Source organism: Oryzias latipes, chromosome 10, assembly GCF_002234675.1.
Source record: "Oryzias latipes chromosome 10, ASM223467v1".
Classification (NCBI taxonomy): Eukaryota; Metazoa; Chordata; class Actinopteri; order Beloniformes; family Adrianichthyidae; genus Oryzias; species Oryzias latipes.
In genome coordinates, this window is record NC_019868.2 from 18,983,411 (window position 1) to 19,011,378 (window position 27,968).

At 39.6% G+C, this 27,968-nt stretch overlaps 2 protein-coding genes across 2 annotated transcripts; one reads left to right on the forward strand and one right to left on the reverse strand.

Annotated features, from left to right (window-relative positions):
- Positions 1 to 3,464: 3,464 nt before the first annotated feature.
- On the reverse strand, positions 3,465 to 6,634 carry dusp1 (dual specificity phosphatase 1). Its single transcript, XM_004073370.3, has 4 exons — positions 5,980 to 6,634; positions 5,643 to 5,782; positions 5,311 to 5,530; positions 3,465 to 4,705 (listed from the first exon to the last, which is right to left on the reverse strand). Exons 1-4 carry the CDS (start codon positions 6,347 to 6,349, stop codon positions 4,350 to 4,352), a joined length of 1,086 nt encoding a protein of 361 aa, XP_004073418.1. The 5' UTR covers positions 6,350 to 6,634; the 3' UTR covers positions 3,465 to 4,349.
- Positions 6,635 to 10,134: 3,500 nt separating this feature from the next.
- Positions 10,135 to 27,731, forward strand: ergic1 (endoplasmic reticulum-golgi intermediate compartment 1). The gene is made up of 10 exons (XM_023959282.1): positions 10,135 to 10,277; positions 15,600 to 15,661; positions 19,695 to 19,767; positions 20,138 to 20,232; positions 22,877 to 23,001; positions 23,352 to 23,456; positions 23,540 to 23,600; positions 23,913 to 24,013; positions 24,617 to 24,739; positions 26,836 to 27,731. The coding sequence occupies exons 1-10, from the start codon at positions 10,258 to 10,260 to the stop codon at positions 26,941 to 26,943; spliced, it is 873 nt and encodes a 290-aa protein (XP_023815050.1). The 5' UTR covers positions 10,135 to 10,257; the 3' UTR covers positions 26,944 to 27,731.
- Positions 27,732 to 27,968: the final 237 nt, after the last annotated feature.

Sequence of the window (27,968 nt, forward strand, 5' to 3'; positions counted from 1 at the left end):
CAACTGGTGGAAAAAAGTTGACAGCATAATTCAATGTATTAATGGAAATTTTAACACTTAGCCTTCTTCTTGCATCTTTACTTTTTTTTGTGACTTTGAATTTTTTGTACTCGTGTTTAAAAAAAGTAATAAAACATCTTGTGACTTCCTACATGACTCAAAACCTGAAATCCCTGCCCTTCCTTAATGATATGCATACATTTCAAGGATTTTCTTTTAATAATCCCACTCATTCAATAAACCCACTCATTCAGCATTGCTCCAAGAACACATTGAGTCATGTGGTGTCAACTGCTGTTAGAGTTGTTAGCCGGTCTTTGTTGGGGTTTAAAATCACTTGGTCTCAAGCTCTTTCCTTGGGTCATCACTTTTATGCTTCCCACATCACATATTCACCTTTCTTTTTTTTTAGTAAAACTAAAATAAACACTCAATGCTCTATATTTACCCTGGTTGATGATGTCGGCTTACATGTAAACAATTCTGGTTTTCCGACTAAACTTTCTTTTTTGTTTGTATTAATCGGTGTTGGTTCTGATTCCCAAAAGCCAAATGCAGGGTAACCGATCTGAGACATATGCCTGCATATGCATTAGCTCCTTGGGGTGAAATCATCTGGTGCAGTTCCTACAGAAGGCCGGATGCCAGACATTCCTCGAATGCTCCACACAGGATCTCACTTGTGCTTGTGAACACAAGCCAGTGGCTCCTGTGAGTGGAAAAATACAGACCTGATCAGAGGTTGTCAAGTGAGGAAAAACAACGCTTGAAAGAGCTGACAGGTGACTAATTACAGCAATTATTCAAATATTTAAAGACCTAGCTGAAACATATGACTGGGAATGTTGTTATTTTTTCCTTTTGATCATAGTTTACTGCCCCCCATGTTGTGAAGCCAAACAGTCTTATCTCGACAAGTGGAGTTCCCAACAAAAGCGGAGGAAGGTCAGTTTGTGATAAGATCAGCTTTTCAGGAGACAGCGATTTCTTTTCCACCATAGTCTGACATTCCAGACGGTGCTGCTAAAGGAAGGTTGAGCCCTGCTGGATAGGAAGAGCCACTCCACCACAGCTATACGTAATGTCCTGACATTCTAGGAGCCAATGTTTGGTTATCAGGTCGCAGATCTGGCCCTAGCCCCTGTCACGCAACTGCGGCTCGTCCGGCTGCCTGCAGCCAAGGTCTCGAACACGACTTTTAATAAAAAAGCAGGAACTCTGTGAGTCAGTCTGTTTAGTTCTGCTGGAATTGAACATTTAAAAAAAATTTTAAAAGACACTATTTTAGATGTAGATGTAATGGTGTGACAAGCACAAGCCATCTCATTTTTTCCTCATGCAGAGGTTTCTCTCCGTCACGGCCTCAATCCTCTTACAGAATTATTCCATGTGCGCACTTGACGCTGACACATTAACGCGTGGACAAACTCTTCTCACCCGGAAGATTATGGATGCAGCACTTAATCTAGTTTTAGGTTAATGATGAGGTGTAGTGACTCAGAGGCTTCTCCTGATTAGAACGGTGTTGATCTTTTTCCACCGTCTGTTTAAACAAATTCTGTTCTAATCTGTGTTTTGAATGAATTAAAGTCAGAAACAATGGTAGTTTTTCCCTTCAGCTGTAATTCTACTATGAGAAGCCAAAATACAGTAAATTTAAAGTAAAACCAAAAAAATGATAATTGAAAAGTTTGCGAAACTGAATGAAGCATGTTTTTTTTACTCTAGAAATTCCTCAAAATTACTTTATCATACTGTTTTATTATCAGTTTGTTTAGCCAAATAAAGTATATAAATATAAAATAACATTTCAAGAAATGTGTGTCGTTGCAGCAAAACCTTAAAATCTAGTCCAATGACAGCTGTGACTCCAACCCCAAGAAAGCAGGAGATGGAAAGGTTGATGAAAGGAATCTAAGGATCAAACCCTAAACCTGGTGGCTAAAGTTGAGATCCCCTCTCTGACGTGAAAAGATGAAGTGGAAATACTGGAAGCAACATTTTCCAGTTGTGTGCATTAACCAGCAAGTCGGTTGACCTGCGATAGAGGTCATAAAACACGTCAGTGTCTGCTGAAGGCTTCCGCGCTGACACTTTTATGGTAACTTTAAAGGACGATGGACTTTATCAGCTGTCACCACTTTTAATCTCTACTGACTCTTATTGTTAGTCAGTGAGGCTCTTATGGCAATGACAGCACCATTGTTTTGACTTTTTTGAGTTGTTAGTTGTCTTATTGAAGGAATGTGAAAGTTGCCCACCCGTGTGTCGAAGTGTCCTTGGGCAAGACACTGAACACCGCTCCTGGGGGTTATTGGTTGATGTCAGTGTTTGACAGCGAAGCAGCCATCACTGTGTGAATATGTGTGTGTGAATGGGTGAACGGTGACTGTACAGCACTTTGGGCCTTCAAGGAAGGTAGTAAAGTGATACATAAGTATACATCATTTACCATTTTAAAATGACAAGATCACTGGATGAGATGCCAAAACCTATCAAATTCCTTTGCACATTTTTGAATCAAATTATTTAGACAAGTTTTAAGTCTATTTAAAGGCAGTAATGGTTCTTCTTTCCATGAATCATTATCATGCAGTAACACATGTAGAGCAGATCATAACGGAGCACCAGCTTCCCACTTTCACACAATACAGACAAAAGCTTATACTCCCACCAACCTCCCTCCCAACAACAGGAAATCTAAGCACACGAATGGGAGCGGGAGTGGAGGGGGGTGTCACACATATGTCACCAATACAACAGCTTGTACAGAGGAGCTATGAGGTAATGAATGTGCCTTTCATCATAGACACATGAGCTGTGTAGTAATGGTTGCCTCACCGTGACATTTGTTTTTCTTATCTTCGTAGTAAAAGCATTGTGAACCTGCGCTGACGGCACAGTTGTTCGGAGTGCATCACAGGGATGTGAGGAAGTGTTTATCTCGCTCACACCACCACCTCAGGCCACAGCACACGTTTTGGGTCATTTGCAAACCAAACATGTCCTTTCCCTCTCCGTGGCTATCGCCACTCTCATTGGTGGCCCTCCGAGCCCAGAGAGCTCATTAATTGTTGCACTTTCCCAAACGCCTTGCAGCTGCCCCTATTGTTGCCACGGAGGGGAGGGCTCCTTCGTCGATTCTTTAGGCCTCCTGCTGTCGCTCGCATCTTAGATGGACTCACAAAGAGAGAAGTTTGGCTCCAACAATTGCTGAAACCATGACATCGTGCTTCTCATTTTGATGAGATTTTGAGATTCCATCGCACAAAAAAAAACAATGGAAAAGAATAAAAGACTGTCAGTCTGTTTATGTTTAATTATCTTTTTATCTGAAATATACATAGAAAAGCATACCTACAACTTTTCTAGTCTGTTTATTCTTTGTGCAAGTATAAGAAAAAACTGCAAATCTTCTCTTATTGTCATATTTCTGGCTAAAATATTTATAGAATGTACTTGGAAGTTTTAAGACTAGTTTATTTCAGAACACATCTAAGTATATTTCTCGAAAGCTTTAATTTTAGAACAGTGCGTTCTATGTCTCAAGCATCAATAAGCAGAACATCTTCAGCTGATTACAAAAGTCAAGTGGCATTTATTCAGATGTATAAAAAACATTTGAACAGACATGTAAAAATAGATACAAATATATTACTTTGCTTAATAAATAGAATGCAGGCGAATAAGACGGGTAAGCCCTGTTTTAGTAGTTTCTGGGCTTCTGTACATCTCAGCACTGCCGTACACACACACACAACACAAACATGAGGTATTTTGTGGTCAGCTCTCCCAAGATCTTAGGATTGTCAGCGATGGCTTGGAAAAGGCAAAACATTTGGTTTTAGATCTGCGACTGATCGGGAAGGGTTATTCAGTACTCTGAAGACAGAGGATACATTCATTGATCATCACATGATTTGACTTCGGTTCAACGTAAGGCGTTAACTTGCTTCGGGACAAGCCCAGAAATGCAAGATGGACATTAGAGAGACGTCAGGATGAACCCTCTCTTTTTCGTTTCAAGGGATTACGATTATCAAAAGCTGTTTCTTCATTCAAATAAATGTTTAGACATCGTCTTCTACAGATCTATTCCTTTACAGCCATCTCCCAAGCCCTTCAGATTTAAAAGCTCAAAAACTTTTACATAAAAAGTTAACAAATACTGTCTGGCGGTAGATATCAAATCTCCCTTTGAAATAACGAGACCAGCTTACAAAGAACTGGTCTGACATATAGTGATCTTTATGCCTGGTGATACCAGACATCCTAAGGTATCACAACCAGGCGTGTTCTGTTGAGTCCTCTCTACAAAGTCTCCTGTGAGGTTAAGTCTCTTAATATCCTCAGCAGCTCGGCGAGGTGGTGATGGGACTGTGGAGGAACGAAAGCTGGCTGGCTGAGGAGTGCACGGGGATGGAGACGGGAAAGTTGAACACAGTTCCGTTGTTGCCCATTGCCGGACTGCCCGCCTCTGAGGAGCAAGTGGACGAGGCCAGAACCTGGGACTCGAACTGGAGGAGCTGGCCCATGAAGCTGAAGTTGGGAGAGATGATGCTGCGGCGCTTCTTGACAAACTCAAAGGCCTCGTCCAGCTTCACGCGGTTGGTGCGCATCAGATAGGCTAGACAAATGGTTGCAGAGCGGGAGATGCCTGCTTGACAATGGACAAACACCCGTCCTCCTTTGTTTCTCACTGAATCTGTTAAAAAATAAGATTGAAAAAAATGAGTTAAGGCCTTCTTTTCATTTATGACAATTTGTCACAGGAAATGTAAAGTCCATGCACTATTTTCAGTTAAAGGCATTCATCAGCATACAGGAAAATAATTAATAGCTTTGTAGGGTGTAATCCCCAAAGGAGATTTAATGAATGGACGAAAAAGGGGGAACAGACCCCCACTAAGGATATTGATCCAAGAGGAAGGCTGACAGTGAGTGAGAAGTTGCCTTTTGTTAGGCTAGAACAAAGAGGTGCGGGGAGGAAGCTATTCAGGCACAGCCAGTCTATCCACTGGAGAACTAATTCAGGGCTGCTGCCCCCATTTCATTAAATAAGAAAAAAAAAGATGTGTGTGGGGCGGGAGGTCTCCTTCTCAATGGTGATAACGTAACCACTATTGTGATGGAGCAGGGAGGCTGTCCCAAGACAGCTGGTCGGTTTTGGAGGGAACTTTTTTCAAAATTTAAATCCAGGACTCAAAAGAGAGAAACAGGAAGAGGGGGGTTGGGCGCTATGGTTGCTTTTCATCAACGGCCGCCTGAGCAGCAGCTGTGACGGGCTGGCGGAGGGACATGTGTACTCACCGATGAACTCGATCGCCTCGTTGAACCACGAGCTGATATCGGCTTTGTAGTTATCCTCGACGGGGATGCTCTTGTAGAGGAAGGAGTCCTCAAAGTGGTTGGGACAGTTGGCAGACACATTGATAAGGGCGGTGATCCCCAGCATCTCCAGCATGTCTTTTCTGGAGGCATGGTAAGCGCTGCCAAGGTACAGGAATGGGAGGATCTCCACGGGACCCCCCTAAACAGAAATGAAAATAAACCCTTCAGTCACTTCTAATAAAACCTAACAGAAAGTCAGGAAAAAAAAGTGGGATGAGCAGGAGCAAAATAGTTCAAAATAAAACACAAACCTGGTCATATAGAGGTGTATTGCATGGACTGTAGCTTGCACTGTCTGGGTTTCTGGAGCTCAAAGGTAAGCTAAGTCCTTGTGGAGGAGAAGACTTGGTACACATGTCTGGGTACTCCGTAGAAAAGGCATCAAATCCACCTTAAAAAAGACATGAAAGCAGGTCAGATTACAACTATATTTGAGATCATTTCTATAAAGAGGATAACAACTGCCTTCCTGTGGGGCTTTTTTAACTTTAGCACCAGCTGGTATGGTGACAGCTGTGGCCCACATTTGTCGCCCCCTTGTTAACAGCAAATCATAGGTGTCAAAGTATTTTAAAGCCCTTTTCTTACCTTTGAGGATATAAACATTGGCTCCGCAGGGGTCACGGCACAGAGCTGTAACAGCAAGCATCAGAGTCCCGTCTTTTTTCACCTGGCCCAAGTCCAAACTCCGGTCGTCCAGCAGAACCACGGACTTGTAGTCCCCGGACAGCAGCCGGTTCCGTGTGTCCTCGTTTGGGACGATGTGCTCGAGGCCCAGGCCGCCCCTGGCCCTCCGTCTCACTATCGTGCTGAAGCGAACGTTGCTGGAGCCCGAGATGTGCGACGAGTTAAAGGAAAGAAATGAGCGGCAGTCCAGCACCAGGCAGTCCGGGACGTCTCTGTCCAACAGAGCGCGGAGGGACGCGGAGTCGACGGTTAGAACCTCCATTATGACCATAGTAGAACAGCGGGTTAAATCCAAATACGTAAAGCTTCGACGGAAGGAAATGTCTCACAACAAGACGTTTACTTTACAGCTTTTTTTCTCCGACAGCTACGGTGACCTGAAACCTTTGAGCTGTAAGCTTTTGTAAAAAAAAAATAATAATAAAATAGAATAAAGGACTTGGTTAGTCAGTTCCTATGCTATAGTAAATCCAGTAGTTGTGGTCCTTTTTTTTTCTTTTCAAAGAAAAAGTTGTAACAATTAGGTCAACAGCAAGTACCTTCTCTTAATGCGCGCGTGGACTCGCTGCTCTATATATAAGAGCATTGACGTAAGGGCTCCACCCCCTTTGGCTCAGCGCCACAGGCGCAGACGTCATTGTGTTCATTCAGCACACAACAAGGGCTCGCGCACATGCGGGACGATTCGACGCGCGCGTACTGCACGTACGCCGGCGCGCGGAGCATCCCTCTCACACGGACTTAAAATATGTAAATATTTACAAAATACAAGTCTGTTTACGTCCTTATTTCTCAAATTTAACAATGTGAGGAGAAACTTTTAATTTCCCGTTTAACCTGTTTTAACAACATGATTAGTATTTATTCACGGAAGCGATTTTTCAATTTAAATTTGTGTCCTTATACCTTTAAAAAATACACATTTTCAACATTTGGTATGAGATTGCTTTTTCTTAAAGAACAATTAAATAAACAGATAGATGAATTAAATAGATTATCATTGTCAAATGTGATGTGATTTTCACATTTACCTCACTAACCTTAACTCTTGACAGTGACCTAATATTGGTTTTACTGGAACATACCATTTACTCATAATTGGGTGGGTTTCTGATGAATAAAAAACGTTACTCATCAATTTTTATTTTTTACAGTTTAGCCATTGATGAAAGCTTAATGCTGACAAAAAAACACAAATGTAGTTCATTTAAATTTTATATTGAAAATAAAATTTTGGAACGTCCTTTTTTTATGTCTTATTTTTATTTGGAAGGTTCCAGACCTCATATGGCTACCTAAATCTACATTTATTGAAATTAATTTATTGCCACAATATTTATGTATTTTATTTTATTGCTAAAAATTACTCATTTTAATTTATTAAAGAAATGTAGCTTGTTTTGTTTGATTTTTGAGGATTTATTGTTGCATCATAACATATAAAACTTCACTTTTGAGTTTTAGCTCTAGTAATAATAAACTAAACTGATTTGACTGTCTTTTAATCATTCATTAGACATGCTCAAGCTGTTACTCAGTAGTTGACTTGTTATTTCACTAGTTACTTTTTTGTTCTTCAGAAAATGTTTAGCTGACCTTTTTTAAACTTTAACTTTCGTAATACTATTGAAAGTAACATTACTCAAACTTGAAAACTGTTTTTTTTGACTTGCTTCTAATTAATCCTTCCTGTTTTTTTGTCTTTGCCTAAATGTTATTATATAAAAGAAAATTAGGAATTTACAGAAATTTCCATGAGGTGGCCGTTTAATTAGATTCCTATTTTGCCCCTCTAACTAAGAGTTGACAAATAACAACATAATAAGTAAATACTTGCCATGGATGTCATAAAAGTTTATACTTTGTTTTTATTGGTCAAGGTACATAGTGTTCAATGCTCCGAGAGCAAAGGCTAACCATAAAAGTTAATCACTGTATAGAAATCTGAAGTCCAGTAAATTTCCACACGCTGAGAAATGATACAGGGATTTACCAGAAAAATAGCAGGTGGAGGTCTTATAACTATAGGTTTTGCTATTGATGACTAAAAAATATGATGACAGGAACACAAAAACCCTATTTCTCTTTCCTCCACTGTTGGGCTAAGGGGAAAAAAAAGCTATACACAGTTGAAGTCGCACTGGGAAACACTTTTCATTTGTTGGTGTGGCTTGCTGACTCAGACTGCATTAACCTGACTCATAACACGGAAGTGAGATGATCTTTATTATTGGAATAAGTGCATCTGCTGGCAGCATGGTTGTGTCAAAGCCTTTGTGTCTTGAAACCAAATCCCCACATGCTGATGGTGATTTGTTGTGAAACAAATCTGGAAGTGTTGCGACACAGAGTTACAGTTGTGTTAGTAGAAGCTAAACAAATTGCTCTTCACAGTGTCCTTGAAGCTCATATTAAATATGTAGCCATGTCATTTTTCAGGTTATATTAATCTCCTAAATCAGATTGTGACATCACAATCAATTTACTGTGATCTAACCAAAGTGGAATCTATCAAGTCAAAGAAAATGGGACGTGTTCTAAACTCTCTGAATACGGCCAATGGCTCTAAGAGACGAAGAGGGGGGAATCTTGAAAGACAGAAACTTAACAAATCCCAACAGAGTTTTAAAATCTCAGTTTGACCTTACACCATCACGCGATGAGTCAACGGTGAGGCACAAACCACAAAGCAAGAATGTTTCAAACTACAGCGGAGGAGGGTCAAACTTGTGCTGAAGACAGTCTGTACCTAAACAGTTTTTTTTTCCTGTTTTCCCTCAAGTCATGAAGAAAAAAGATTTGGAATTAAGCAACAGAAGAACACTAATGGTTTTTGACAACACAGAACAACATTAAGGTCTTTATGTTTTCTAAATTTAATTATCTTTTATTTATTTACAGTTTCTGCCTCTAGTTTTATGTACATTATATTTTTTTAATAAAAAGTTTAATCTGGCCAAACTTTAAAAAAACATTTGTGTGGAAATGATGACTAACAGAAACCAAAATGTACATTTCTTTGATAAAAGGGGAACCTTTTTATGGAGTAACAACATAAGCTATTGCAAAGTAATAAAACAAAGTGTGTTTCTGTTCTGAAACACCATAGATACTGAGCACTGAAAACACATCTTGAGCTGTTGTGATGTATTTGTTTTCAATACTTTTGACATAAAAGTACTACCCAAATCCAGAAAGGGAAGTGAAATAAAGGATGAAAGAGAGGTATTTCCTCCAGTCCAATTTCTGCTGTCACTTGCTGTCAGCCCTGTCTGTTTACTGTCATTGTCTCTATGGGCAACAAGGGAACCACACAGGAAAAACACAGGACATGTCCTCATCATCTAATGTCCTAGCCACAAAATTTAGTGAAACATCCTTTGCTTCCATATCATGTGTTTGTGGGGATAGTAAAAAAACAGTAAGGCAAGTGGTGTATTTTCTGTTCTTGGTTGTGGCATTTGGAGAATTCCTGATTTTTAAATTTTGCTTACATGGAGGAGGCAGGAAAAAAAGTTGTTTAGTCTATTGGCTTTGCCTTTATATATATATATAAAAATATTCATGCTATAAATATATTATAGTTGTTTGGGAATATTATAGGTAGCAATTCTTGGGGCACATTCTTTTAAATAAATCTTCATGTACTTTGTCAAATTTGTTTTTACTTAAAAAATATTTTAACTATTTATCATATACATTCTGAAAGCTCATTGCTTTTTCTGTCTGTTCAATGTAATTTTATTGTGGTCAATTGTTTTTTTTTGCATAAATTTAATTTTTGAGCTATATGGGTGCCTTATGTATGTAGGTGAATTTGTGTTTTGCTTTGGTGGCAGTTTTTGTTACCAGTTGTGATTCGGTGCTTACTTTGCTGTTTCAGTCATGTTCTTTCACTACTCTTTTTCTGAATCATGTACTGTACAGCAACTTTAAAAATAACACCTTAAAAACTAAAACAGCAAAAACATTTTTAAAAATCCACGCGGAAGTTACTTCAGCCGCCGTGGAGGAAGTAGAATCCCCACAGACAGGAAGTTCCTGTCAGCCAATCAGAATCTGCAAAGCGTACTAAGCTGACGTCAACCCGGTACCCATAAACACCCGGTAGCATCAAGAAACACTGTCCGTTTTCTGTATTTTTTCCCCCTAAAAACTCCCGTTAAACGAGCATAAATCATGCCTTTCGATGTTAGAAGGTGAGTACGAGGTTTACGTTTGTTTAGGTATGAAAAAGACGGCGCATTGACGGTTTGCCGCTTTCTGTGAGCTGAGACATGAAATGCCAGTTTTTGCACAGCAGCCTCCACAAGAGTTGGTTAAAGTTGTAATTGCTTTCCAATTAGCCAGAATAAGCTACTATTGTCATACGGGGCGTGGGTTCTTTGACCAAAACAGTCTCCAAGGAGTTTTTTTTATTTCACATGCACTAGTTTCCTCACCAGAGTTAATTTTGCATGACGTGGTGGTGGTGTGGAGCGGTGATTCCAGTAACTCAAGGAAGGAGAAGTTAGCATCACAAAAACTCCAGTGTTGACATCTTTTCGTTGCACAAAAGGAAAGCAGTCTCTGTCTAGGGTTGTTGAACAAACAATAGCCACAAATAAACATTTAAACTGTAGGAAATTCAAACCATTTAAATAGATAATGCGAAACGTGAGTACCACATGGAAGTAAGTGCTATCCGTCTTGGACACACCTTAAGAAAATAAAAGACCGGATGTTTATACTTTCCACATTGTTTTGAATCCTGTTAATGCTCTTAAGACAATAAAACCTGAAATTTTGTCATGCTTACTAGTTAAAATCTGTTATTTTGGCTATAAATATTTAAAATTGTTAATATTTAGATTACCTATGTAAAAAATGTGTACAGATGAAAGAACATTATTCAATAACTTCACAGTGACAGCTTTTTTCAGTCTTTTTTAAATTTATCTGGTCATAGTTGTTTCTTTAAATCAATCTACAGCTCAGGGTGTTGCATAGTTTTTGCTATGACCTCTACACTTGCGCTAACTCCTGTGACTGCAGGTCATGGTGTGGTCATGTTGCCCTCTGATGCCTCATCAGTTCCCTGAACCATTACAACAGCTGGAAACAGTTCTGTTGACCAATTTGGTTGGTTCAAGGTGTTGTCAGTTGAGAAAAATCCTGCTGTTAGTCATCAATGTGAGAATGTCTGACATGGATTTCACTATATGGATGGATTTTGTGCATCATAAGACGCATGTCTGTCAAGTTTCGATTCAGAATGTTTAACAGAAACACTTGTAGTTATCCCTTTTTTCAAAACAAACTAATAAATTCAATGAACGCTAATCTTTATCTTTGTGTTTGTTATGAGGTGGTTTAATGTGATGCCTGCTTTAATATTAAAGAAGGAATTAATATTGGGTAGATTTTTAATGGATATAATACTTCAGTCTTTGACAACAATTAAGGAAAAAGTTAAGAATTTTTCATTTAAAGCTATGCAGAGGCAAACATAACTGCATTTTGGCTTTTCACTTGCATTAAATAGATGGTAATTGTTGTCAGCAGATTGAGTCTAAAAGAACAAAGATCATTTTAAGGGGTTTAAGCAAGGTATAGGATTATTTAAGGTGGAGTTTTTTGTACTGCTTTTGTTGCTCTTATTCTTTGAAACTTCAGATACCATGATAAATGAAAGCTCTGGTGCGTCTCCATCAGCGGAGCTAACGTGCTAAAGTCTGTTGGATACAATGGAAATGCTCTTTCCTGCTGTCAGTCGGCTGATTCTAAAATGTTGGAGTTTTATTTGCAAACACAGTGGTACCAGTTTGGGCTGTTTCTGAAAAGCAAATGTATACAGATCTGGTGCAACTGTTGCATGTAAGAGGAGCATGGTCTTTTGGTAGTTCAACAGGAAATGGTCTTATCCTAAAAGCTGTGATCTTGGTGCAAAGTACTTTTTCACATGAACGTCACTGTTTGGCCACTCAGCTTCAAAGATGATACAGTAGGTGCTAATCTCGCCTCCCAATGGAAGAGGGTCAAAACCTCTTTAAGTCCAATAAACCTCATTTAAAAGTCTTACACCTTCTGCAAACATTAGTTTAAAAAATTCTTTTAAAAGGGCAGAATCCCAAACTATGTACTAAAGGGGTTATAGCAGAGCTGAAAATGTCTTTATAGTTGGATGTTTATTTCATAAAGTTCAAGTGTTTATTTTATGTTTTAAATTGCAATGTTTTTTTCATCACACATTTAAAGTCTATAAAATAATATTTACAGCTCTTAAAATGTTCTGTTACTCTAAAAAGTAGTTAATTACGTGTCGATTTTCATCTATATAGCCTTGCTTTTACATGGTTAAATGGTGAAACAGTTTGTTCTGTGGTGTCTATTTATAAAGGTCACATCATTCGAAATGACTCAACTGCTAAACCCAGAAGAAACGAGTTAATGATAAGAAGACTTTCCACCTCAGGTTTAATTAAACCTCTCTGACTATGTCATTTATTGACACAGGAAGTCTTGGTTTGAGCCAAACAGATGATCCACTGTGTGCAAGTTGCTGACTAGATGGGGGTGATTGCAGCGTTCTGGTTAGGCGTTTTTGACAGTCAAAGCGATCGTGCCGGTAATCTTGACGTGCTGCAGCGCCGTGTCTGACGCTTGTTGTGTACCCTCAGAGCAGGTGATGCTTACAGGTCATGATGCCTGATTCTTATCTGTCCGTCTCGTGTGGTATTGGAAGCAATATGTTGAAAAGATGAAGTGCTGACGGTGACTCATCTCGAGATTCAGTTTGTTTGGTAAGACCTTTCCTTGAATAAAACGAGTGCTTTCATCTGGCTGTGTTAAGAACAACCTGTCCTTGCCACAGACATAACAAGTGGGAACACAGAACCTGAGCACTGACATGTCACGGAGAGAAATGGTTTGACTGTAATTCAGGAAATAATGACCCTAAGGGAGAGGTTAATACTCAGCGTTTTCACACATTTATTGCTTTTATCGCCATTTTAAAGCGTTAACAGTATCGCTCATGAATTCTATTGTTATTTTTGGTACATGATAAACTGATGACAAATTCATGCAATCAAGTTGGCTGCAGTTTGTTCAGCTGGGTTTAGTTTCCTCCGACTGAGTGAGGGAATGATGGGAAATATCTTTTAACTAACAGCTGATTTACATTTGGGTTTTGTGCAAAATGCGTCTTACTTTAAAGACAAAAAAGGCTTGCTCATAAATCACGCTTTAGTTTAATGACCTATTAGATGATTTATCAAACCTTCTGATTAGTAGATGCAAGTCTCCACATGTCATAAATTTATGAGGTTATTGCTGCTGCTTTGTTTTCTTTGATAGCTGCAAAATGTTTACGTACAAATTATTTTAAAAAATGTGTAAAAAAGTGGGTGTTTGCTCATATAATGGCTTGTTAGATAACCTTATTATCAAAAATCAAAAAGCTGCTTTGCTTAAATCACCTTGATTTCTTGTGTTATGTTGAATTATGTCAACAGTAAAGCTATTTACAGTGAGACTATTCCTTATGTCTGTTTTGAGTTGAACTGTTCTCTACTGCAGTTGTTTGTCCTCTTGCGATGGCTTCCTAACACAAACATAGTATTTGCAGCAGACGCTCCAGTCAAGATTAGACAGTTTTCAGGGACGTCCTGGGATATTTCAGCAGAACAATGCAAACCACATTCTGCACGTTTCCCACCCATGACTGTGGAACAACAACATTGACTTTCTGCAATCCTAAGCCTGTCCACAAATGAGAAAACGTGAAGTATCTCAAAAAAAGAAGAAAAGATTCTAACTTACCAGAAAATCCATTAAGAGATGTAAAATATTATCCATAGAACTTATGTAGAGTTTTGGGGAATTAAACAACATAAATAAAGCTTTTTGTGACGTTTTTTAGGCTTGCAGGGAGCCATGTTAGCTTATCTAAGATATTTTAAATTTTCTTAAGTGCAAATAATCTATTTACACTGTTTTTTTGTTTACGGTGAAACAGTAAAGTTTTAATATTGATACTAGAACACGTGTTCATCAGCAGCATACATCTTTATTTTTAGCTCAATCTCTTTGTTATAATGTTGAAAAACATCACATTGTTGTCTCCAATAAGAGTGGTATTGGGTTTATTTTGAAATACAAATATTTAGTGGTGTAGCACCTCAAAGAAGAAAATGAACTCTCAATTTTTTTGTCTTTATTTTAATCACTCTGGCTTTTATTTTTCATTTTTGTCTTGTCTTTTTTTTCCAACTTAATCCTAATTAAATGGATGTTATTTTTAAATCTTAGCTTTAAAGTTATTTTTACATGGTTATACAAATGTTTTATGCAAATGTATAACACACTGGAAGTGATTCCAGTTGAATGATTGACATAAAGCCAACTTTTTTGCTTCTTTTTAGGTTGCCAGATCTTAAAATAGCTTTTTTTTCAGTATCATAGGAGTTTAGTGAAACACACAAACCAACAGAAAGACATTAGATTTCCCTATAAATCCTTGTGTGTGTGTGCGCGCGTGCGTGTGTGTATGAAGAAATGTGCAGATTTGGCTGAATGTGGGCGTTTGGATTTCACCACTGATAGTTCACCCAAAGTATGGTAAATGATGAAAATTTGAGGGTAAAACCGAATAGCGTGGTAGGTCTCCTTTATGTGAGAGTTGCATTGCTTTTCACCCCTTCCTTGTTTTTAGGTCGAAATGTAATAAAACTGATACTCGTATGGACACTAGCTGGTATAGACCAGCGCCTCTCAGTGCTTATGGTCAACCTCACCTCTGTATTGTCTGTTCTTCACTCCTGTACTGACAGCGATCTAAAGACAATAGAAAAATAGTTTACAGAACTGTAGAATCCAGCACTTTCTGATGTAGATCAAAAAGGGAAACGGGATTTAGAGTTCGAGGAGGCGCAGTGCGGTCTGGGGTGGACAGGAAGCCCAGCATCCCGCTTCCTGCCCCCCCACCCTCTATTGCATCAACTGTGATTATTTCTGGAGATGTTTTCAGTGGATGAATTATGTGGAGATCCGAGTGTGTCACAGCTGGAGTGGAGCGTTAAAGTTTTCACTACCCAAAAAGGACAAACGCAAGAGCTCCTGAATGTGAATCGTTTCTGTGTTGAGCAGCACTTTTTTTGTGTGTGTGTGTTTCTCCTTAATATGCCCAGATTTCACAGAAGATCCGAATGTACCAGGTGGAAGTAATTATGGTCCTAAAACAAACCAGCAAAGCATTATTTTTCTAGCTGTAAATACGTAGACTGTGTTTTTGGGGACAGGTCATAAATTAAAAGCACACATGCAGAGGAAAGAGGTGTAACTCTCCAAAGTAAGTGTCTGCTTCTGAGATGTGTGATGGCCGAGGTCCAGAGCTAACATTCCAGCTCTCTGGTATACTGTGGAGCATAATAAGTACAGAATGTGCTACTTTTCTCAGCACATAGTGTTCGCATTGCCTCTCTTTTTCTCTCACTCCCTTTTCCTTTTTGTTGGCCCCCCCCCCCCTTGTCTCCTCTCAGATTGGACATCTACAGGAAAGTGCCCAAAGATCTCACCCAGCCAACATACACAGGAGCTTTCAGTGAGTCGCTCTTCCAGGTTTTTGATGTTGTTCTTCTTCCTGTGTTGGAATCTTCAATCGGTAAACGTCTCATGTCAATTAACCTGTGGTGTCAAAGAGTGATTGCCTTCATCGTGAACTTTTGTTTTCTTTCTATGCATTTTTGTCACCTTAAAATTTTTCATATTTAAAAAATACCCCCCCCCCCCCCCCCCCCCCCCGCTGTAAAAATATGTTATCTATTACAAAGAAATAAAGGTAATTTAGAGATCCAAAAACGGCATAAATGCTCGTTATAGGTCTTAGTTTTTGCCAGAAAATGTCTTGATGATCTTCAAGACTTCTGGGAAAACACTGTGGGCTGAAGAGTCTAAAGTTTTGCTTATTGGAAGCTTTATGTGGTATTAGATCTGCACAAAAGTACCTTAGCCTTTCATAAAACGAACATAACGCCAACAGCAGAACATGGGGGTGCTGGCATAATGATGAGTGACTGTTTTTGATGCTTGAGGAAAAAGGCTTGCTGTATTGCTGTTGTTAAATGATATTGAATTTTGTTGTCTACCAAAAAAATTCTAAAGGACAATGTCCTTCCTTAGGTGACCTTTAGCTCTTTGGTTGAAGTAGATTTTTGTTTTAATTCAAGAAAAAAATGAAATCAAATTTAAGACGACAAGACAAAGTTTTCACTTGATTCTGGTTTGAATGCTTTCTTAGGACCTTTTAGACACATTGATTAACTGGAGTTGTTGATGCTATGAATGACTCAGCAAGTTATGGTTAAAAATACCAACGTTTTTCACACATTGGTTTAGAATTGAATTCTTTTTCTAGTCTATACATAGTAATATAAAAAACTTATGTGTTTACTTATGTTTTCTGTACTATCTTCTAACATTTGGTACTAAAAAGCATGTAATACTCAGAAAACAAACTAGAATACTACGGTACCACATTTCTGTGTCTTGATTCAAAATTTAGGGATGTCTTTCACAATCAGTTTTAACTGGCCTTAAAACGCTCAGTGTGTCTTTTTTTAAACCTAAAATAACCAATTTCTTCTCTCGTGTATCAGCTGACATGTTTTCTGAATAATTACAACATATTTTAGGGAGCCATGTCACATTGATGTAGATAAATGAATAAAAATTGATGTTCTAGAATTTGAAAAAAGCAGCATTTCTGTTTTAAAAACATTGATTTTGACACTGCCGTGTACAATCAGGGTTCAACAGCAGGAAATTGAGATAAAATAGAAAAAAGATCTCAAAATGACAAAATGATTTCCTATAAATAAGCCTATTTTGAAATAATAATATATGATCTTATAGGTTTCACAGTTTCATGCCATGTCTATATGGCTCAACAGTCGTAGCAATAGTTTTTAAAGGCTGGAACTCAAAATTTCAACTCGTCCAAAGTGTGTTTTGGTTTTAGTTGATGCACTGAAATTGAATAAGATGATCAAATATGAAAACTTCTTCATGATTCTGTATCAACTGTTACACTTCATGTATTTAGTTGCTCTTTTTTGATACTTAAGTTTCCCTGAAACTGTACATTTCAGAGTTCCGTGAAAACTTTTTCTGTTTGTACTTAAAGCCCTTGAAGCCCCTTCCACTTTACATAACAGAACTACTCTCCAGTATTTACTAGGAGGCCGCTATTCTCGATAGAAGACCAAACCATATTCTATACCGGAAAACCGAATCATGGGGAAAGTGAATCACTTACTGTGTAAGCTTACTTTGAAAGCGTCAAACGATTGTGCTAAATTAAGAAGGATTTGGTATTTGTTGTTTTATTACACTTGATGATAACACCATAAGCCATAACCCAAATGAAACTGGTTTTTCATAGTTACTTGCTTATTAAAACACATAGAAGGATATGAACCAAATTTTTAGTTTTCTCTTGTTTTGTAATAAACAAGTCATATGTCAAACTGCAACAAACCCCAGAAATAGAAGTTTCAGATCGGATCATGGGGAAAGTGAATTGATGCATCCTTGATATTTACCTGATGTGGTCAGCTCTTATTCATTTACGTTTTTATCTGCCTCTTGTATATTTAATTCCACTTTGTATTTTTATGCTGTCATTTTTGATTGTTCTTAATTGGCTCATTGAATGTTCTCTTTTTCATCTCTTTTTATTGTAAAGCACTTTGATTCTCTGATGTTGTAAAGGCCTATATAAATAAAGATCATTCATTCAAGATCATAAATTCTGAATATCATCCCTTCCATTTCTCAGAAGTTATGTGTAAATCCTTTGCAGTTTTTATTTTGACTCTAAACGGCTTGACGGTGCTGGTTGCGCTTTCTGGAGTCGACAGGATTGCAGGCACCGGCTTGTCCCAGCACTCCAGTCATCAAGACATTCAACCGGTTTTAGTTTCAGTAATTTAGTGAGAAATGCAATGATCATCTGACATTCTACTGCGCAACAGCAGTCAATAGTGATGCGCTTAATGTTTTTTTCCTCCTTTCATGTGTTTTCCTGTTTGTCATCGATAAGTCATGGTGCCAAAGTGGATTGCACTGATTAATCACAGCACAAAATAGATATTTCAAAAGACCGGATGACACGTTTTTGCTGCCTTAGACATTTTCAACGGTCAGCTGATGAGAGCCGACGAGGAACATCGTCAAAGCGGAAGTGGTGGTACAATGGACCGAGCTGATTGTAACTCTCTCCTGGACGGCGGAATGAAAAGATGGCAGCTTCCGCCATGAAGGAAATGGAAGTCCATGAAGCAGCCTCCCTTCCTGTCTCCATCTGCTGTCTAGGACGGCAGATATTACAAACTCATATTGGAAGGGAATTCTCCGCCACAATAAACACAAAAGACTGAGTATCCTGACACCATCTGCTTTTGCTTTGCCTTTCAATGGAAGACATTTTTGTGGTATTAAGCTTTTTTGTTGTTGTTGTTGAAACAGCCCGAGGTATTTTGCGTTCAGAATTTTCAGCCTCTTAATTCGCCTATTCTGACCCCCCCACCCCAAAAAAAGACAAAAGAAAAGTCGAACAATCTTTAGCAGAACTGTAGAAGAATAAATGTCTCATCGGATCATAAAAATGTGGGGTTGGCTTTAATGTCATCCACTGATTCATGGTCCTATTGCTTGAGACTTATATTACAGTACAAATGAGCGGTTTGGATGAGCCGGAGCTTAAAGAAAAGCATTCATGTTAAATCTTTTCTAAACCATTTGGCTTGTCAGTATTTACAGTGCCAGGAAGTTGAAAGGCAGGAGTTGCTCTAACCTTTTACTAATCCCCGTGGCATTGTGTGCTGTTGAAGCAAGAATAGAATTACTTTAAGCCCTTTGATGAACCTGAACGGGGTGGCCCTTTGTGTCAGAGCAACGCTCCCTGTTGCTTTTTGGGTAAACAGTCCTTTATGTCCCAACGCCCTGCAAACCACACATTTGGGTTGATTGCGAAATCCTAGGAAACAGTTGCCACGTCAACACACCTCACCTGCATGAGGGCTTCCTGACTGTGGTGCTAACCATACTGGATAGACCAGTTAAGCATACACAACATCAGGTTTTTGAATATATGTTGGCAAATACATGGCAACGCTTTATGTAAGCCTTTGGCCACATTTGAAACACACAAAACACACTTAGTTTGGGAAAAATACACTTTTAAAAAGGTTTCTTCCCCATTTTTTTTTCTCCCGCTCCAGGTTCCTCTGGGATTTTTAGGTCCAAGTACAGAGTTTGAAAGCTTTAAGTCAGCTGTCTTTAGTAAATAGCATGAGCTCATCCCCGCCAAAGAAAGGATGTTAATGTGCTGGAAGTCATTGGCTAATTAGTGTTGGATGGTTTCTAAAAAGAAAAACGTTGCTTAATGGCAGGGCGAACACCAGCAGTAAAATTGCTGTTTTAATAGCAGCTATTGTGATTTCATTCATGTTAATAACTGACGTCAGTCCCTCCTAAAAACAACTTTAGTGTGTCTTTTTAGCGTTAACACGAAAACATGCCACAAAAGCATTTTCATTGCGATGTTTTAACCTTCTGCTTTTTTTTGTCCACAGTTTCCATTCTATGCTGCTTCTTCATTCTCTTTCTATTCCTGTCGGAGCTGACGGGATTTATAGCCACTGAGATGTAGGTATCACACCACCCACCTGAACTCCAACCTTCACACAAGCTGAAAACACACCAGGACTTAATAATGGTTATGAACGCTGTCTTCACTATGTACTCTGCCCAAACCAATGAAAAGGCAGACTTCTCCTCACAGGAAATTGGCTTTTTGTGTGCGTCAGCCTGTTGGCAGACTGTAATAAGAAGATGACATGAGAAGGGTTTGACAGGAAGGAAATTGCATTGGCGGAGACGCACAAAGACACTTTTTTATTTTTTGCTATTTTTATCATAATTCCTTGTATATTAAAACAGTGAAGGTGCCATGCAGGTCCAAAATATTTTAATTTCTGAATATCCCAACCTGTTCTTGTCTATCTTTTTGTTGCAGTGTAAATGAACTGTATGTGGATGACCCTGATAAAGACAGTGGGGGGAAGATAGATGTGAGTTTAAACATCAGTTTGCCAAACTTACACTGTGATTGTGAGTATACACACAACTCTCTTTGTTTACTTTCTCTTTTACAGTAAATTTGAATTATTTGTTAAGTAAATGTTCTGCTTTAAATATTTCTTTGAAAGACCTACTCCAATGAAAATTGGGTTTTTAATGTTTTTAACAAGCTTCTTGTTCATGATGCACAACATATATCAAGACAATGTAACTTCAAATTGTGTTTCTGAGTATTCCTTTATTCAAATTGTTGTGAATCAGGCACAACTGTGATGTCCAAACGACAATCAGCGGCTCTGCTCCTTCTAAAGCATCTACTTGCAGACAAATATCCCTGAATATCTTTGTTTGTCTCGTCCGAGCTGGCATCAGGCTCTAAACTGTACGACTGGATAGCTCCGATATTACTCGCCATTTTTGTTGCACCATTGATGTTAGGTTAGGGTTGTGAGGGGCTGTAAGTTGGCGGGAGAGAGTGTAAACTAAGGGATGATGGGAAGTGTGGGCAAACTTACACCACGCCAGCGGTCCCACTCATTAGACAGGTGAATTCTAATGAAATACTGCCGCATTGCAAAATATGTCCTTGAAAACGACAGTTTTTTTTGGTTTGTTTTGTTATTTTGGCTAAAAACAACATACCGATAATCATAATTATAAGACTACTGGGAATGCTTTGAAAATAGATCAAAAGATAATGGGAGTGGGACTTTAAATGGTTATGTTTTCCAGAACTTTAATAATTTTACACGTTCAACAAGTAGTAAAACAATCTTAAATCAATGCAACTATTGCATGATTGAGGTTCTCTTTTTTTTTTTTCCCCAGAGCAAAATGATTCCAGAAACAACAAAAATGAAAAGATCCAAAAAGTGTTGTGGCACATACATATATGTATAAATATGGCAAAATATAGTTTACTCTTAAATGATTTTGACTTGTGATGAAATATTTGGCGCTCAAAGTCAGGTATGTTCTGGAGAACTCCAGTCCAGTGACGGCTCCAACCCGTTTTGCAGCATTGCTGAGATCCAGATTTTTCTCGTTGGCTCTGCTGTCAAAGAGGTGTGCAGGCAGGTTGAAGCGAGCCAGAGCGTGGAGCAGTCGAGGCTAATTTCCTCCTCATGACTCCTTTCAGAAAGTATGCCCATTGACGAATCCCACACACAAACAGTGTCAGAGCTGTGGTGGTGCAGCAAACACACACTCATTCCTCAAACGTTCCCCAAAAATGGCAAAGCTAACAAAGCTCGTGTGAAAATTGAAGCCAGGTTTTCCGTATGGAGGCTCTGGGAGGCGAGCCCACAGCTGCGAGCCATGTGTTTTGATGAGCTCACTCCAAGCCTGCCTTTTCCAAATAAAGGTCTTGATGACTTTATGGATTGTGGCTTTGTTGTTTTGAAGTGCCTGAGATGTGGGGTCGTGTGAAGTGACGGCTGGTTTAAACAGAAAAGTGGCTGCGTGCAACGTGCAGAAACGGCTCTGCCTGTTTCCCACAGCGAGTTCGTGTTCCTCCGTTTTCTTTTCCAGGCCTCCGAGCAGGTCGTCATCCGTTCCAAATTTACTTGCAGAGAAGAAACCGTTTCATCACGGAAAGCCTGGCACGTCTTTTCATTATTTATCTCTGCTGCTTTTCCAGAGTTAAACACCGTCTCCCTCCGCTGACCTTTACGGTTTTGCCTCGGCTTGATTTGTGACTTCATGGAAAAACACGGGCGCATGTAATAGCTTATAACAACCCCCCACCTCACCCCACCACCTCCCCATCCCGATCCCGATCCTCTTTCTATCATCCTGCTCCCAGTCGGCGTCTTTACGTTTGAGTATTTCTAGATGTGGACAGGTGGAGTTGGAGTAGCAAACTGGAATGTCAAAGGTCAGAAAGGCAGCATGTCGAGGTTTTGTAGCACAGGCGGGAGTGCGCATACCTCTCTGAAATAGGCCACAGCCACTTTGCCAACACAGCAGCCTACAGGATGGAAGGGGGAGTGGAAAACCACACACACTAACGCAGGTTTCCTTTGGGTCATTCTATGCCAGGGGCGTCTTGAATGTGCGCCCTAATGTTTTCTTTTTTGCCTAATAAAATGTGCTAAAGTAGTTTAGAGTCAGACAATGTTGTCCCAATATCAGACTTTTTTGACTATTAGTCAATTGGAAATGAAGATTTAGCAGCAAAAACAAATATAAAGTTGTTTTCTGTTTTATTAAAGCTTCCTAGTATCAAAAAACTTAAATTAAAGCATGAAATTTAAGGCCATTGTTTTTTTTAAGTATATTTTTAACCCTTTAACACCTGAAATGTTGCTTGTTACACCTAAATAACATATGGTTCTTGACCTACCGTTACTCTTCAACCGTTTACACAATCAATTGGCTGATTTTGACACAGAGAAAAGCAGCTTTTCATGTCGGTTCTGCACCGATATGCAACTCATTACTAAGGCAAAGAGTTGTAGAGCAGCATAAATCTGCTGATTCTGCGCCTCAGAATCTACTGGAATTACGTTAATTGCATAAATATTGTTGAGTTAGAGTAGTTGGAAAAATGTAAACATTGGAGCTAAAGCTCTGGTGTTAAAGCAAATGACAACGTATCATTTTACCTTTTCACAATCACAAGTCCAAAGTTTGAACTGTGTGTTGACCTGATCTCTCCTCTCTGTGTTTTGAGTGGTGGGTCTGGACATTCAGGATGAAATGGGCCGCCATGAAGTCGGCCACATCGACAACTCCATGAAGATTCCCATCAATCAAGGCGAGGGCTGTCGGTTTGAAGGAAAATTCACTATCAATAAGGTACGCTTTTGATCCCTCTGACTAGAGGAATGAAAAGGCCGCTCTGTGTGCAGAGGATGGAAATGCAGATAGCACTCTTCATCTGGAACTCAGTGGAGTAAAATGTTATAAATTAAGTTGTGCTAAATTGAAGAGCTCAGGGATTCAATTACCTCCTTGTGTGAGCTCTGTGGACCTTTGTTTGCTGCATGACTTGTGCGTCAGTCTTTCCGTTTCCTCTAAAATGATTAACCCAGAGAGTAGAGATTTAACACCCTTCTCTGGCAGAGAGTTGGGGAAAAAATCAAGTGGACGAACAAGCCCAGTTACATCTGGCTTTTGGTTAACCGAAGGAGTCGATTTCCGCGCAGGTACCAGGAAACTTCCATGTGTCGACACACAGCGCCACCGCGCAGCCCCAAAACCCCGACATGACCCACAGCATCCACAAGCTGGCCTTTGGAGATACATTACAGGTCAGGCCGCGCATAAAATGAGAAGCAGAGGAATTGAAGACTCTGAAGTTGGAAGGTTTATTTTTCCCTTCTGTCTGATGCAGGTACACAACGTCAAAGGAGCCTTTAATGCTTTAGGAGGGGCAGACAAGCTGTCATCTAACCGTATGTATCCACACACACACACACACACACACACGTGTTCATTAAAAGCCTTACGCGATCGACATAATCCTTCTTGATGGTCCGGCTGATGCACCAAAATGACACGTCTTGTGTGTGTCATTTACATACAGGAAGCTTTAAGCCCTAAGAAATGCAATTTTGGGCTTATTTTTCTTTACATATGTCTTCCATCATCAGAAAAATGCCTCAAGATCATCTTGAAAACATGATTTTCATCAGACTGGGTCTTAAAGCAAAACTCGAAACCATCCATTAGATTTTTATTTCTGTTTTTCTTTCTCTCTCTTGCAGCTCTGGCTTCACATGACTATATTCTGAAGATTGTGCCAACAGTATATGAAGACTTATCAGGCAGACAGAGGTTCTCCTACCAGTACACAGTAGCAAACAAGGTATCCCAGCACATTTGGCTTCTGTGTGGTTTGATTAAGCCTCTGTGTGTGTTTGCTGCTGCACACATTGTTGTTCACGTGCGCACTCACCTGGAAGGGGACCACTTTAGCCGACTTACTGGAAGCTCCTCCAGGTTGTCAACAAACCATAAAGACACTTCCAAGAACAGTTTTGACTGACAACTGCTTCAGCAGTGTTGACCAACAACAAGTACAAGTCAGCTGTGAAGAATGGAAATGAGGGCTTGTGGAAAAATATTCCCCTGCCTCGATTTTAAAGAGTCCGATCAGAAGTGGGTTTGTTACTTTAGAAGGATGGATTTGTGTGAATATTTCAAAGGTCATGTGGTCAGCTCTATTTCACATTCTTCGGGTTCGCTTCATGTGAGTTTTATTGTCCAAAAACTCACTCATCATGAGTCATTTATGACTTTGAGTGACCTTATGAGAGAGGAATTCTGTCAACACCCACTGCCATCTGCACCGCCGCAGAAGAAAAATAAAGTTTCCGATTGTCCTTGTTTTACTTCACGCTGAGTGAATTGGACTCGTTTGGGTTTCTATTTTATGATCGTAACAAACTTGTGTCATTGCCTCGCACAGGAATATGTTGCTTACAGCCACACAGGGAGAATAATCCCCGCAATCTGGTTCAGATACGACCTCAGTCCCATCACCGTCAAGTACACAGAGAGGAGGCAGCCCTTCTACCGCTTCATCACAACAGTGAGTCAGACTGCACTGAAAACACATGTTTGTTGTGTGTTTTAAACTTCATGAAATGTGATGTATTGTTGATTTCTGTCAGAGTTTAAATCACAGAAACCACTTTAAAATCCAGTTTAAACATTAGGTTCCATCAATCTGCTTTAAAAAAAGCATGAAATATTTGGAGAGAGTGCCATTAAGAGGTTTTTCAACTCAGTGGCCTAGTAGTAGAGTGTCAGTTTAAATCCTTGGTTGGATCGTACCAAAGTGTCTTAAAAATGGGATATCTGCCTCCCTGTTTGACACCTAAGCCTCAGTCACATGCACTCACTCATTCAGGGGTTGACCTGTTCAGGTGTTGCAGGTTTTTGGGGCTGTCCAGGCCCATAGAGGGTTGCATACAGGAGGGGCTGCATCTTAATGGGAGTGCAGGTATATCTTGCAGTTCTCTTAAGGGAGAACTGCCCAACCCTGGCCCTTGAGATCTACCACACTGCCTTTTTTCCAACGCTTGGTTCTGATTACCTGGATTTGGAATGAGGAGACAACAGAGTCAGCTAATCAGCGGAAAGTAGTGCAGGGAGAGATGGAAATCAGGCAGGGCAGTAGATCTCAAGCACCAGGATTGGGCAGCCCTGTCTTAAGGGATGTCATCAAAATGAGTGTGTACAGGTGAAACGGAGGATGTCAAATTTCCTAAATCCTAATAGTCAAACACTAGTAGGCTCCCCGTGCAGCGCGCAGGATTTTGGCCAATCGGTCTACGACCTTGATATTTATATTTGTACATTACCCAATTCTGGTCCGCATAGAACCCTGTCACCTAGGGTTAAGGGGGTTTGGAGGCTTAAATCAGCAAATAGTTCTCGAACGGGCCTGTGTTTGCACCTCGCCACTCCCTTGAGATGAAGAACCAATTTCACACATCTAGGTGTGTGACATAGTCATTAACTTTACCTTCCTCTACATGAACATCTGTTGCATGTTTAGTTTTACTCTCATTTTCAATATTTGTCCTTTTACTAATTTCATTATCACTGCAAATTAGAAAAGAAAACAGACTTCAAAAACTAAACCAAAGCTCTAAAAGTTAGATGTTGGTAAACTCTCCAAGAGAAGCAGCAAATCACTTCAGGCGGAGGAAGAGGAGGAGGAGAAGACAAAACACAGAAAACAAGAGCCACATGTTGGCCTAAGAGAACAAAAAAAGCTCAGTTTGCCTTTTTTGGAGGAAATTCCTCTTTTACTTCAAAAAAGCAAAAAAAAAGTATAAGTTTGTAATTGAATAGTGTCATCTGGATTTATGAGAGCAAATCGCAGGCCAGCGTTGACTGGCATGCTTGTGCATCCCCTCAAACCTCTCTTAATGTCAGGCACAACAACAGCCCTAGTGATGATTCAGGCTTGTTTTGTAAACGTGAAGCCTGGGTAACTTGTGATTACTGTAACCATGACCTCATCTGCAGACAAAAAGGGAGCATCTGTGCACACACACACACAGGTGAACGCTCGGTCAGTACAGGGAGTGGGAGATAAAAAAAAAAAAAAAACTTCACAATAAGACGCGAACAAAGGTAGAACCAGAAAACCACAATGGCTTCTGGAGCAAAGTAATAAGTTAAAAATGGGGATAAGTGAAATGTACGAGTAAATGTACGAGTGAGTGAGCTAATGAAATATGAAAATTTAATTGGTTTTTGACAACAAAATTTTTTTGTTTGTTTGTTTTGTAGTGATGTTATCAAGATATTGTTTAGCCCTTAAGGCATGACAAAGCTAACCTGTTAGCAAAAGATGGTAAAAAATTACTGAGCTGCAATGATTTTAAATAACTTTGATCTCCAACAATGAAAAAAAAAAAAAAAATTACCCCAAAGCCATGCAACCTGTCACAATGAGTAAGGGAAATCTGACTCAAGTGGCATCCAGCTCGATAGTAAACGTCCCCACTGGCATTTCCTGCCTTGCTAACGAGCAGTTAAGGTTTGCGTCTTAGGAGATGACTGTTCTTCCAGGCGTTATCATTAGTCACAGCCGAGGAGCATCGAGAGAAGCCTGTTGTGATGCTGACCACAAAACCTTCAAACGCTTTTCTTTTTTTGATATTCCTGCAGATTTGTGCCATCGTAGGAGGGACCTTCACCGTCGCTGGAATCATCGACTCCTGCATATTCACCGCCTCCGAGGCCTGGAAGAAGATCCAGATAGGCAAGATGTCCTGATAACACAGACTGGGCTCTTATTTATATGTGGCACGATGCTAAGCCTGTTTGCTAAATCCCACCTCAAAAAAACAAAAGAAAAAACTTTTCTCGTGGAGGTTTTTATTTACCACTATGAGTCTACGACATGAGATATAGCTACCAGGCTTGCATGGCTGCGTATCTTTTACCCAAGATCCTCTCAGGGCTCCATCCGCTCGTCTGACGCGTGGACTATCACATGTCGGTCTCCTCCGTCATTGGAGGTCAGAGAAGGGAAGAGGCCATCTCTTGTTACTTTGGGGATATATTTTAAAGAACTGTGTGCCGGATTGAAGTGAAGTACGTTTTCAAGTGTCAAGTCACATTCGGTGCATCACCTGTGTGACTGCAGATCAGTGTAAAGTGTGCAAGAGACGAAATTGCATTGGTTTCCTGCTCAGTCAGCGTCAAACCACACGTTTTTCACGGTTTTTTATGTTTTATGGTAAAAAAACGAAACTGAAAGTCCTTTTTTTTCCCAAAAAACTCACATAATTCCTATTTTCTATCTTCAGTGTTCACCCGTTTGCCTTGAGATCTTGTTTATTTACATAAAAATTGGTTTTTGAAAGGTCAGTTTTAGGTTTTCTCTCTGTGCTCCATTTTTCTAAGGTTTCTATCTCTTTATACTGTTTCTATTGCAGCCTCTTTGTTGAAGTATGGTAACAACAAACCCTAAAAACCTGTTCTGCCTGAAAAGACGCCCATTTCTGCCCTGGATTTCTGTAGGGCTGTTTCCTACTCCAGTAAAAGCACATTTCAAATCATTGTTTGCTTTGTTTTCTTATCATTTTAAAAGCCTACTCCAAGTTATTGACTTAATTTGATTAATATAGTCATTAAAGCTAGATTTAGGCGACAGTAATTCATATCTTGAAGCAGTAGCGGTGTCCCAGAGTGACCCGGTGTCGCTGCCCGCCTCACATGTCAGAGTAAACCCCTCCCGTTCAGGGATGATTTGTGTGACTCTCCAACATGGAAGAGGTGGATTTTGCATCCTGTCA